The 12,521-nt window shown below is 47.5% G+C and overlaps 1 protein-coding gene across 2 annotated transcripts in view; it reads right to left on the bottom strand.

Moving 5' to 3' along the window:
* LOC144106410 (ectonucleotide pyrophosphatase/phosphodiesterase family member 3-like) overlaps positions 1 to 7,414 on the bottom strand; it is a 44,483-nt gene extending 37,069 nt beyond the window's left edge. Inside the window, exons 1-5 of one of the 2 annotated variants that reach the window (XM_077639215.1) lie at positions 7,153 to 7,414; positions 1,970 to 2,097; positions 1,143 to 1,175; positions 982 to 1,075; positions 693 to 759 (exon numbers count right to left, since the gene is read on the bottom strand). In XM_077639215.1, the coding sequence (XP_077495341.1) occupies positions 693 to 759; positions 982 to 1,075; positions 1,143 to 1,175; positions 1,970 to 2,097; positions 7,153 to 7,171 (341 nt within the window). In that variant the 5' untranslated portion in view covers positions 7,172 to 7,414. The remainder of the gene's footprint in view (positions 1 to 692; positions 760 to 981; positions 1,076 to 1,142; positions 1,176 to 1,969; positions 2,098 to 7,152) is intronic. The other variant, XM_077639216.1, reaches the window with a different exon arrangement.
* Positions 7,415 to 12,521: the final 5,107 nt, after the last annotated feature.

Consider the following 12,521-nt stretch of genomic DNA (forward strand, 5'->3'; position numbering starts at 1 on the left):
ATGCGAGGACAAGCGACCCAGGAAATATGCGCAAGTGAAAAAAGAACGCAAATGCGCAGATTAAATGGCCGACAATAATGCCTGCATGCAACTGTACGCCTGTTTTTAAGAGACGACAATACTTGACAGAAGTGAAAGCAAACGCACGCTGTTGACGCTAGAAAAGCCTTCTACATCGAAAATAAAGGCAACTGACTGCATAGGTTATACCTCTTTATCTCTGTATGCCACTGAACATGCGATTTCCATGGGCGTCACAGGTGTTAATTTTTTTGCAAATGTTTGTAATCCCGCATGAGAGTCGACTGGAAACAGAGCAACCCACAAGAATGAAGACTGACTTTCATATCAGCCAGCGCCATTGTATGTCTTGTCTCCGTGCTACGCTGTTTTCAGTCGACATGTAGAACCAACCAGCCCAATCGTCTGCTCTCGTATACGTATACTACTATGCACCTGCGTGCTCTTCGGACGAAATAAAGCCCTTGTGCTCGTCGCCTCCAATGTGATTTGTCTTCTGTTCGCACTCATGTCTTTCCGACTGTTATGCACAAACTAGCCTAGACTGAGGTCCTTCTGAACTCTGTCCGAGTGAGCAGCTCACTAATGGAACATTATGGGCAACTGTGATCGGCGCTCAACGCATGATTTGCGGCTGCGAAGCTTCTTTCCGTCGAGGCGTGCAGGCTCACCCTTCGGGGCAGACGTCTTCTTCGGTGATGCACGGCAGACGCTGCCATTCCGAGTCGAACAGTTCCTCTGGGGCATCGCAGTGTCCGCCACGCATCGGGGAAAAGAAAGAAAAATGGCAGTAAGGTGTTTGCGCACTCTGTTCTATAGCGTAGTATAACCAGTCTTTTTTTTTAATGCTTTTTCTGCATGCTAACGATCTGCGGCCTCATTTTTACGAGGCACAGCCGATATTGGCCGCTATGGGATGCAGTGTCCAAAACATCCGAAACCGGTGCTGCGTGAGTATACCGGAGAGGTTCCCCTGTTGGTCCCGGCTCCTCTTGCCGCTGTGTAGGCCGTGGAAGTAGCCGCCCAGGAAAGAGGACACCAGCAGGATCACCGCCTGTCATCAGCGGAGGATGTGTAAAGGGCGATTTGCTTAACCGATCAACCGGCAGCACAGCACTCACCAGCAGGCAGACGACCAGGATTCGCTTCCAGCTCTGTGCAGAGGAAAACATAAAATTAAAACCCAGTTTGAAAAAGTCTGGGGGCGCTGGTAGTAGATTGAATAGAAATTTCTTTAGAGGGGAATTTATCTTAACCTTGTCATGGTAGGCGTATCATCTGTGACATGGTATGTAAAAAAAGAATGTGAAAAGTTTTCACTTCTGCTCACAGAGTTACGTGAATTGCTAACCGAATTGCAGAAAGAGTCTTTTTCAATGCATTTGTCAAAGCATCGTCAAAGTGTCGATCAGCTGCCAGAAATGTAGGAGGCATGCTGGACGAAAAACTCATGCAGAATCTAATACTAACGGCAAAACAGCCGAAAATTTTTGTGGTCGTAATGCTGCACTAGCCGGCGATAGAGTATTTTCGAATTTTCTCTCGACTTCCTGCGTCTTTGCCGGCAGTTTTCTAGTCTTTATACATGCACAAGCCGAAAAATTAAACAACTTTAATTATGTTCTAATGATATTTTTCCTATTAAACCTCCCAGTTTACTTACATTTATGCAATGAAGGGATGATTAGTGACGAAATCCTGAAAGTTCACAACTTTTATCTCACGTTTTCAGTGCTTGGGCGTTGCAGGGTTAAAGATTTATGCCAACTTCACCTTCGCCGTACCTACAAGCCAACACCCGCACAGTGCATTCACTGTCAAGCACGACTTGCTCGATGCAGAACTGCGCCGACTGCGCACGCCCATTCTGTTGCAGTAGCCCGTGTCGGAACCCAGCTGCGGAGGTGCACTGCAGAGACCTCCGCAGCCCACTGGCAGGTCGACTCACCCACATGGGCGGCCGCTGGTCCTCCTCCATGTCGAAGCGGAACTCTCCCGGAGCAAAGCCCGAGCTCGGCCGCACGTAGCCGCCGCGCTCGTGGCTCGCGGACACGCCCGTCTCGGTCCTGCCGATCACTGCGCCCATCACGGGCGGAGTAAGGGAGTGTCTTGTAAACTGAGAGCACCCAAAGCCTCCGCAAGGCAGAGTCCGCTGAAGAATTTCATTCCTTCGCGGTTAATGCCCCGCCCCCTTCCCGCGCTCAATGCCGGCCCAAGGCGGTGGCCAACCGGAAGCTATTCATACCGTGCTGATCCCTATATTCTTTCCGTGAACGAGATTTCAGGAGAAGGCGCGCTGATTCGCCCGCTGCGCATGACGTGCGCTGACGTGGCGTGGTCACGTGCTGCGCAGGATTTATTTATTTATTGATACTGCAGGCCAATAAACTGGCCCTAGCAGGAGGGGCAATACAGTCAAAAGTGTGACGATGCAAAACAACAATAAACACTAACGAAAAATAATGCTGGGTGTAGCAGTGTTACTCAATGAATACGCTCTGGCACCAGCACAATAACGAACAAAACATGAAGAGTGGCACATGTGAAATAACAAACAGGCGGGCAATTTTTACTCAGAACAACAGAACTGTTTCTGGGGGGAAAAAAAAGGCATCACAAAGTGAAGGAGTTAGGAAAACATAACAGATTGTGAACACTGGTTTTGTTTCAGTTAGTTTATGGAAGAAAGATGTTTTTCCAGCTCTTCTGCAAAGTTTTCTGACTGCAATACATCGACAGGTATAGGGTAGGTTGTCGACAGGTACAGGGTTGTCTCTGGAAGCATAGAGCTGGTTCAGATTTCTCAGATTCCGCCGATGCTTGTCTGTCCGAAGCCCCACTCCGTGAGACCCCGGGTGCTCGGGAAGAGCAGTCTGGGTCTCGCAAGAGGGGTCAGGGCGTTGTAACCCCGCCTTCCTTTTTTGGAAAAGTCACAGAAAATTTCTGCAATATCTCGGGGCTGTTCGGCTATTTCTTAATGTCTCGACACTTTCCAGCAAAAAAACAAAGACTATATTCGCGTAAGGAGAGTTTCACAACTGGTTGAATGGGACCATGAATTAGGCGACACTGGACTGCTCCAGCACGTCGGAGGTTTTTAGACTGAGGCTAATATCTCTATTCCTTCATTAAGAAGCCTTCTGTCCCTCTTTCTTGCACTGTGCTTTGCCGGATCACCCAACGTACACACCTTTTTTAACTGCAATAAACAATCTTTTCGCTCACCGTATTACGCGCGGGGCTGTCGGTGCAGACGGGAGGCATGCATATGATGCTTAGAAGAACATGAACGGCTCGATCGACTGCGTACAATTTTCCAGCGCCGAATGAAAGCTGGCCACGCAGATGGACGTGCGTCTCTGTGATCTTGCATGCGCTAACACCGAGTGACGTGGGCGGACGAGAGAGGAGGGTCAAATCTCGGAAAGGGCGGCAGACGAGCTACAGGCGGGGGCTTGCACGCAGCTTGAACGCGGGAACCCAGATTAGCTCGATTCGCTGATGGGCGTCCCCGAATACATGTTTCTCTCACGAACACTACTACAGCACGGTGACGAATGCGCTTAGCGGACCACTTTTCTCGCCCAAGGAATGCTTCATTTGCTGTTTCCTTTCGCACGAAGCGAGATTAGCACTACCTTACCTAAGCATCTCCGACGCGCAGTGACGCCTGTAGACATAATATTTTCTCAGTGGAGACGGTGGGCGTCAGCACGCCCCAAAAAAAGAAGGCGCAGCAGCTTCGTGTAAATAACAGTGGCACGCTTGTATTCAGCACTAACCAACCATTGCGACTGATCCAGCGTCGCTTTCCGGTCTCCCTTTGTCCACGATCATTTAGAGAACAGCTGTCCTTAATATGTACAGTAGCGGTAAAAAAGGCACTGTAGCATTTAGTCACACACATGCCCAAAAGAAAGTAAGCCCAGTACTGTTACAGGTTTCAATATAATCCGAAGAGTTACAGTCAGAGGAAAAAGTTCGTTGCCTTTTCGCTGCTCTGAGAAACCATAATTATAGAACAATAATTCCAAAATGATAACGAACGAAACAGCGCGACTAAGTGGGACAGGCTCCACTAATGAGACACACACGAGCGCTGGTTTAAAAATGAAAATTTCTTTTTTCGTTCTAATTAGGTTTTATTTACAAATTTTCTTCGGCGTTTGGCCCTTTTTGTTTTGTTTTCAATTGGTTTGTGTCTGCTACATAACTCTGAGTTAGGCGCGAGCTTTCTCCCACCTTTTTTGTTGTTATTTTCAACCACGGTAGTTTGACACAAGGGGTGAAACGCTTGGGAAATGGGTCTTCGGCGTCAAACTTGCGTAAAGTGGGCCACAATGGGCTTTGCCGCGCAAAGTGGATTTTGGTCGCCTGAGCATCGGTTATTCGTCTAGAGGAATTAAGGCTGGCCAAAGGTCCTTTCCTGAGCATTTCACCCCAGAACAGCCGAGCATTAGGCAGCGGAAAATATTGTACCCATTAGAAAGCCTGTGTGTACCCGGGGACACAGGGATTCAACCCAGCACCTCCCGAACGTGAGGCGGATGACTCACCGAAGCTGACAAACTGCCCAGACGAAGAAATCGCAGGGCTCTTTAGTTATGCCGAGGTTCGACTTTGATTAGAAGCGTTTATTTCGCTCGTATAAGAAGCATAATGCGAAATTTATTTGGCAGTTTTGATGGGAAAAGGGTGAACGATTAGAATATAATGATGAATTTTTATGCCGAAAAGAAAATCTGTGGCCAAACTCAAGGTGCGATTAAAGGAAGACCGATTTCCCAAGCATTTCAGCCCAGAGAAGCCCAGCACCAATCCAACGGAAAACTTGTACCAATTGTACCACCGGTGGCGTGATTTTTTTACTTGAATTCAGTCGGTTTCAGGCAAAATATTTTTAGAGATGTTGTAAGCCTTCCATTCCTGCCTGGTGCTTTGTGTCGAGTAAATCATTTCATTCTCGAAAACGGCCTGCTGTACAGTTTTTGTTTGTCAACATTTTCGTCGGAGAACTTCCCTGTCTTGACGGAGGACGCGTATAATCACACTCTTATTTTGCACTTGGTCGGCAAGCACCTCGGACAAGATTTAAGGTTTGCTTACACTCTCCAAGCTTTCCAGGCGCCACGAACGAAGGGCTGTGGCTGTTCCATTTTCTTCTTAATTTTAACGCCCAGCAGTAACTGTTAATTTTCTCAGTTTACGGCTTAAAAGAGCATGAAGTGTCACTTTGTCAATCTCAGCAACTTGTGTAACCAGTTTCAGGTTGTTGCAGTTGACAAAGGAAAGCCCTTTCATTAGAAAAAAGTAAATCATCATTAGCAATGCACGGCTGGTAACCTAGCTTCCTCCTTACAATCGTGGCTGGTTTCGATGAGCCGATTCAGCGCTAGATTTGTCGTAGCAGACAGTGACGTCACGTCCGTAGTGGCAACGCCAAACTATAGGGGAGTGAGTGTAATGTTAATGACGTCACGCTTCCTCCCCCCGCCCCCATAGTTTGAGATCCACTACCCCTCCCGCAGCACAAAGTTTAAACATATGTGGACAAAGAGAAATGATATGAGGGGACACCCAAGCTCCACCTTAGGGGAATGGCGCGATAGCCTTAATGGGGTACTGCTCGTATATGCGGAATTGGTAATTCTCGACTTTGCGTTCATCGATCCCTGGGAGTCCTCATATCCACTCCTGGCGCAATGGTGCAGCGGTTAAGCGATGCGTCACTGCCCTGCTATATATGGCAGGTGCTGCCACCGGTGGGGCCTGTGTACGGCCCAGGTTGCTCCTCCCGAGAAACCTCTCGGGACCAGTCAGTAATTTAACTGCCACCTGCAACGGTGGTCAGTGCCATCACAATCCGGTTGGCATGTTGTGGTGACGCCACCGACGTCTGACAATTTTTCTGACATGGGTTGCTATCGCTCTCGCGCTAAGGGAACAGAAACACATGCACAATAGCAGATTCCCAGCTTCATTTCGGAACAGCAGACGATGCAAATTTGCAGCAGTCATAGTTACGTTACATGTAAGACACGATGTGGTTGGTCCAAGTCGTGTTGTTCCAGTTAACTGCTTGGCCTGTGACCCAATGTCTGATGGCCCTGTACGCTTTCTGAATTAGGGATCAAGGTGCAGATATGACTCACCTGTTATTAATAGGTACTAACTACAAGTAATCATTGCTTGCTCTGCGTTATGGACAAGCCCTAAACTAAACAAACACTCCCTCTTGGCGCGGACAGTACCAAAAAGAAATATTTAACGCTCGCAAAGTTGAGCGAAATATTTGGCTAAAGTTATAAAATTTTCGGCTGATTCTCGAAGCAGACCTCAGAGAGAGATTTTAATTCAGGACTGGGCACGAAACTGCAAAACAGAGCTGCAGACAGTGAAAACTAAACATTTAATCAGCTCTTAAAGAAAGAAAAAAAAATTGTACGTATTACAATTAACCGCAAACTCCCAATCTCCTTACGGAGAGAACTATTCCTGGAGCTTTAGATATGCTCCACGTTACGATAAGCTCTGCTCGAATTAATAACCCTACTCCGCATTCCAGTTTTGAACGCTCGTAATTTTAACACAAAAAAAAGCGGCTCGATTAAGACGACAAAACGTCAGGAAACCGAATGCGCAGCGAAGTTACAGGTATTCGCCGCTCCTCCACATATTGTGAATGGCCGCCGCGGTGGCTGAGTGGTTATGGCGCTCGGCTGCTGGCCCGAAAGACGCGGGTTCGATCCCGGCCGTGGCAGTCGAATTTCGACGGAGGCGAAATTCTAGAGGCCCGTGTACTGTGCGATGTCAGTGCACGTTAAAAAAAACCCCAGGTGGTTGAAATTCCCGGAGGCCTTCACTACGGCATCTCTCATAGCCTGAGTCGCTTTGGGACGTTAAACCCTCATAAACCATAAACCAACATATTGTGAATGCATGGTGCAGCCCCGTCGGTTTTTACAGGAGTCCTTCATTTACAATCAAGGGACTACAGACACGGTAAACTAAACGACGCCACCTGCGCCCAGTTGTATCTCACCGAGTCCCCTGTCCCCAAGTCGACTACATTCTTAAAAGGAAACGTGGAAAAACAGCCGGACCCGTTAAGAGCGAGCACTGCAGCCTTACCGGCATCATTCTTGGGCATGGTCTCCGGCGCGTGTCCTGACAGCCACCGGATTTTCCAGGGCTGCCGCTCGAGCTCGATCGTTGCGCCCGCTAATCTCCGCGCGAGTCGTCAAAGGCGACAGTGAACGACAGTTGGGAGCATCGCGTCTTCTCAGAGCGCGATAAGCGCCGACGGCGATAGCGCAAAGCCGGCTGGCGGTGACCGACAGGCTGACCCAGTATGCTGCGCGGCACGAAACGCAGCGGCCGCGTACTTGTATACAGAGGGCGGTGGGTGATAAACAGGGAGCGCTGCTGCCCCGTCGGGAAAGGGCGATAAAATGAGCTGCAAGCATATGGCATGCGCGTGCTGCTGCTGCTGCTGCTGCTGCTGCCCTGGGCGCGGACGGTGATCTGTTGTGGCGTGGGGAAGCACGCTGGCTGCAACTTGGACGGTCCGTCATCATAGCCACTTTACCCTCGTCAAATAGGTATTAATAACCAACCAACCAACCGACCGACCGACCGACCAAACACATCACTGTCATCATCATAACCACAGCCTCCCTCCATCACACCCATTTAGCACCAAAACCATTACTCTACCACAACGTTATCGTCAGCGATTTAAAGGCCACCATGGGTCAAGGTCCTCTACCAATGACAATATGCAGTAGCACTTTAGCTGCGTCAAATCTGGCCACCTGTATATGCCCGTGGATTTTCTAGCCCCGTTATACCGCGTTAATTATCTTATCATCCCCGACCAGAAACTGCTATACTCCCGGAAAACACCAAATGTCCTGAGGATTCTCAAATTGTCCAAAGGTCGCCATTATGGAAGCACGCTCTAGTACTTTCTGAGTGCATCATGAAAAAACATGTCCCTCATAGGAACGTCCTCAGTTTGTATGTTGTTGGACGCCGCGAGGATGAAAATTTCTCAAATATCCTGCAAACGGCGTCCAATCACTGGAAAATTATTTTGCGGCAGTGAACTGAAATCTGCTTTTTCTCTCGCCCGCAGTTCTCACTGCATAAGAACTGCTGGCTTAATTAATAGCATTTTTTATTATAAGGCTTTTATTATAAAAGGAATCATTCTGACACAAGAAATATATCTTCAGTATCTATCTTCCAATATATTCCAAGTGCTTCCACTCGATCAAGCGCCGAACCGGACTGAACGAAACCATTTACGCCAAACCAGATTTGCTGCGCCATCCTAATAAATATGACCAAAACGATCAAAATTGCACCATTTTAAATGAGCCATTTTAAGTGCCAAAACACCCTCTCGCAGACATCGACACGCTTGTTGCCATCACATACGGCATTATTACACAACCTCGTCCATGTTAGTTGGCGATTCTGATTAGTGACCTTAGATAACTAAAGTTTCCTGTGATATATAATTCGTCTGCTGTACACCACTGAGAAACGTTTCGCAGTGGTTTGTAGACATAGCGTGCCCGGCTCCCGACCCAAAGGTCCGCCGTTCGATTCCGCTTGACCACCTTTTTCTACTCCGTGAAGCCGTTTTTCTATATCACTACCCTCTCGACCAATCGGAATTTTTCAATAATGCTGACGCCAGGTTTTCCGCCGTACCTCCCAAGAAAGAAAATGCATAGTTAATATCACAAAAAAATAAAGCTTGTTAACACAGCCGCAGCGCTGGTTCAATGGTCACGGTGCTCGGCTGTTTCCCGAAAGACGCGGGTTCGATTCCGGCCGCGGAGGTCACATTTCGATGGAGGCGAAATGCCACTGTCTTGCGTACTTTGTGATGTCATTGCACGTTAAAGAACCTCAGGTGGCCGAAATTATCGGAGCCCTCATCTACGGCGTTAGCCTGAGTCGCTTTGGGATGTTAAATCCGATAAAATTAAAACCAAAGCTTGTTAACAGGCCGCTTGAACTTTATACACCTAGCTACATGCCCACCGTGTCAGGCGGCAACTCAATTAAATTGTGAGAGGCTGCTCAGGAAGAGCAACCTGGGTGGCAACCCAACCCAAGTGCCACCGATGGCAGCAAATGCCATCGCAGGACCAATGTACCACTGCGCCAGGAGTGATGGGAAGACTCCCAGGAATCTGTGAATGGAGATAGTGACCAATTCCATATATAAGGACATTAACCTATTATCGCTTTCCGAACAGCTGCCATCCGTGAAAAATGAATCTGAACACCGGAACCGAAGGGAAAACCCATCTGCTAGCGCCACTAATTCACATTTGGCCTAACTACGCAAATCGACCATTATTTTTTTTTTCATATCTCATTTTGATATACATCATATACAAACACAGAAAACCACTGTCTGTCTAGATGGCTGTACTCATGCTCCTCTCCGCCATCGCTATACACGCTGTCAACATCCTGTGGCGCTGCAGAAGGGGAATGGAAGCAGACGGTCATTGGTCCCCGTGCCGTGGGGAGTGGGCTCCACGGTGCAGAGTAGTGAATGGGGGAAGTTAGAGAGGTGGTGAGGGGATGCCAAAGCTCAGGTAGCTCACTCTTCATAGCACGGGAACAAAAGCCCGACTCCTTCGTTTTCCCGCTAAGCCTCTGCTGCAGTGCCACAGAAAGTTCACCGCGAGTACAGTATCACGGTACTCGAACAGCTCTGCGTCTGAAAAGCTAGCTATTCTGCAGAGCTTTTAAGTTAAGCGGAGAAGGCGATCAACCAGGGTGGATGAACTAAATTCACTGTACCTTGTCGGCTACGAAAGAAACAAACAGCAGGCTGGTGGGATTGACCTGCCTTACCTTCAGTCAACGTATTTCGCATAAGATAGTAATCACTATTCCCAGTGCACCAGTACATACGGCTTTTTTTTTTTGACACGCAATACCTTGTATGCATATATAGCGTTGGCGCTGAAAATATGTTTCAGCAAAATTACGAGGAAAAACACTTATGTGCTATGGATGTTTAGGGACTTTAAAGAAATACGTGAAACATTCCAGCTATTCAAAAGAAAAAAAATGACTATACTCCATCTCAATATTTTTTAAAGCGATGTTTATATTGCCCTGGGCACAAAAGGATATGTAATGATGGATGACGAGGATGCTTAAATACATTAAAAAAGGTTCGCTGAGCTAATGAAGTCAAGGAATGAAATATGATGTGATCCCTGCGTCCAAGCGGTATATGATTCCGGATTGTTCGGCGAGAGACCCGCTGCCGCCAGGTGAATAACTCTCGTCGGCTTCAGCGCCGGCAATCTCAATAGTTCCTCGCAGCACTACCAAAGCTGAGTTGAGTAGTAGTAGTAGTAGTAGTAGTAGTAGTAGTAGTAGTAGTAGTAGTAGTAGTAGTAGTAGTAGTAGTAGTAGTAGTAGTAGTAGTGGTTTATTAAAATAATAATAAAAAGGAAGGATAAGATTTTTGCTAGCCCCGGCATCTGCCATCGATACTGAAGCACGTGAGCTGGGGCAGCGGAAATAAAGGATAGCAGGCAGAATGGAGAAATGAAATGAAAGAGGTGAGGGAACAGGAAGAGAGGATAGGGGGAAGAGGTAGTATACACAAGCTATTTACACACTCTGTGTTCGTGAAAAAAAAACCGACTGTTCCGCACCAAGTAGCTCATCACCCCGTAATGCTTTGAGCGCCCATGGTGGCTGAGGTGCAGCGCCGCCAGCTTTCCCTCTAGTTAATAGAAAGAAACTCTATGATACCGACCACGGCGCGCCACGCGCGCAAACGACTTTGGTGTAAACGTAGTGCGCAAAAGGCACCGTAGCGAAAACGCAAAGCACTCGACGCCAATAAAAGCCTACTGTTTTCGGAAGTGCCATTAAAAAACCTCTGAAAGTGTTCAAACAACATTTTTTTTAAACATATTTATTTTTAAAAATGCGCCTGTTAAGCACGAAATATTGGATTTTGTGGTGTACAATATTTGGCCAATAGGAGAGCAAGCCATCACTTATTTTGGGCAAACTGTATTTACATGCTTTTCTGCTCGTATGTTGCAGTTTATAGACAGGATATTGAATGTTAGGACATACTTGATTATCAAAAAACGTTAGCTTTTTCTTTATTTTTTTGGCCAAAAGTTGTGGGTCTGCAGTCTGTAGCTCTCCGCCCCATGATGCTTAGAGCGTCCATAGTGATTGAGGTGGTCTCGAGGAAGCTCCATGCAAACTCCCATAGGCGGGCGCCACCTTACCCTCTAGTTAGCAAAAATTATGGTGGGGCAAGAGAAAAGGATTGAAAAATAAAATGCCCCAGCCCATGTCACTAGGTATAACGGGCTTAAACCCTCTAATTAACAGTAGGAAAATCTATGGGTTTAGAGCGCGGTGTAAGAATAGAAAGGTGTACCAGCGGCGCCGCATGTCATGTGCTCCAAACGTTGGCCGAAGAGTCTTGCAGTTTCTCTGCCTGCCGAGCGCCTCGACACCAAATTTTTTTCTTGTGTGCCTCCTTCTTTCATATTTTTGCACTACTTCTCTCAAATCAACCTTTTTCATATGCCTCGCAGTATTCTGCCGTGTTCATTAACAGAAAAGGAGCGCGATGGCAGAACACTCCCAGACTGACTGTGAGGGAACATGCATTGTGCTCACTGCCGAGAAATCAACGCATAACAGTCAACGCCAGCACAAAAAATACGTCACTCTGCCTTATGCCTGAGTGCCAGCGAAACCATTGCCCGAATTCTGAGAAAAGGGTAATCTCCAGGTTGCGCCCAAGTCTACAAGCACTGCTGCGTTTGCTTACCAGGTGTTCCCAAAATAGGCCACGGAGAAAAAGTGCCCAAGGCATTATCTACAAAATTCCTTGCGCCGAATGCGACGCAAGATACATCAACGAAACCAAAAATATATAAAAGAAAGAATTCGGCAACACAAAAACGACGTCCGCAACTATGCAAGAAAGCACAGTCCTGTATAACTGAACATTCCCAAAATACACTATAAACTTCGACGAAACCAGCATACTCGGTGCCGGCACAAGTTAGCAAAAACGCGCTTCCTCGAATCCTGGCACATTCAAACGACCCCGAACAACATCAACAGCACAAAGGGAAACCTCCCCAAGACAGGCAATCAACTTCGACGAAACCAGCATGCTCGGCGTCGGAACAGTTATACACGCAAACCTGCAGTCACCCAGAGCGCGGACGACTTTCCACCGGAGGCGAAAGGTCTCATCAAAGACCTTCTCAGGACACAGAAAATGTTGCTGCCAGCGCCAGACACTGCAGCACTTGCGATGTTAGGAGGTTATTTGGCTCGCGTTGTTCAAGAAAAAAATGATTGCAGCAGCTGCACTGCTCTTCTTACTCGACCAGCCTCATCTGCGCCAAGTAACAGTTAGATCCGTCATCAGGACAGAGGAGGCCTCCTTATCCTTCGATGCAGTTTGT

Source organism: Amblyomma americanum, chromosome 10, assembly GCF_052857255.1.
Source record: "Amblyomma americanum isolate KBUSLIRL-KWMA chromosome 10, ASM5285725v1, whole genome shotgun sequence".
Classification (NCBI taxonomy): Eukaryota; Metazoa; Arthropoda; class Arachnida; order Ixodida; family Ixodidae; genus Amblyomma; species Amblyomma americanum.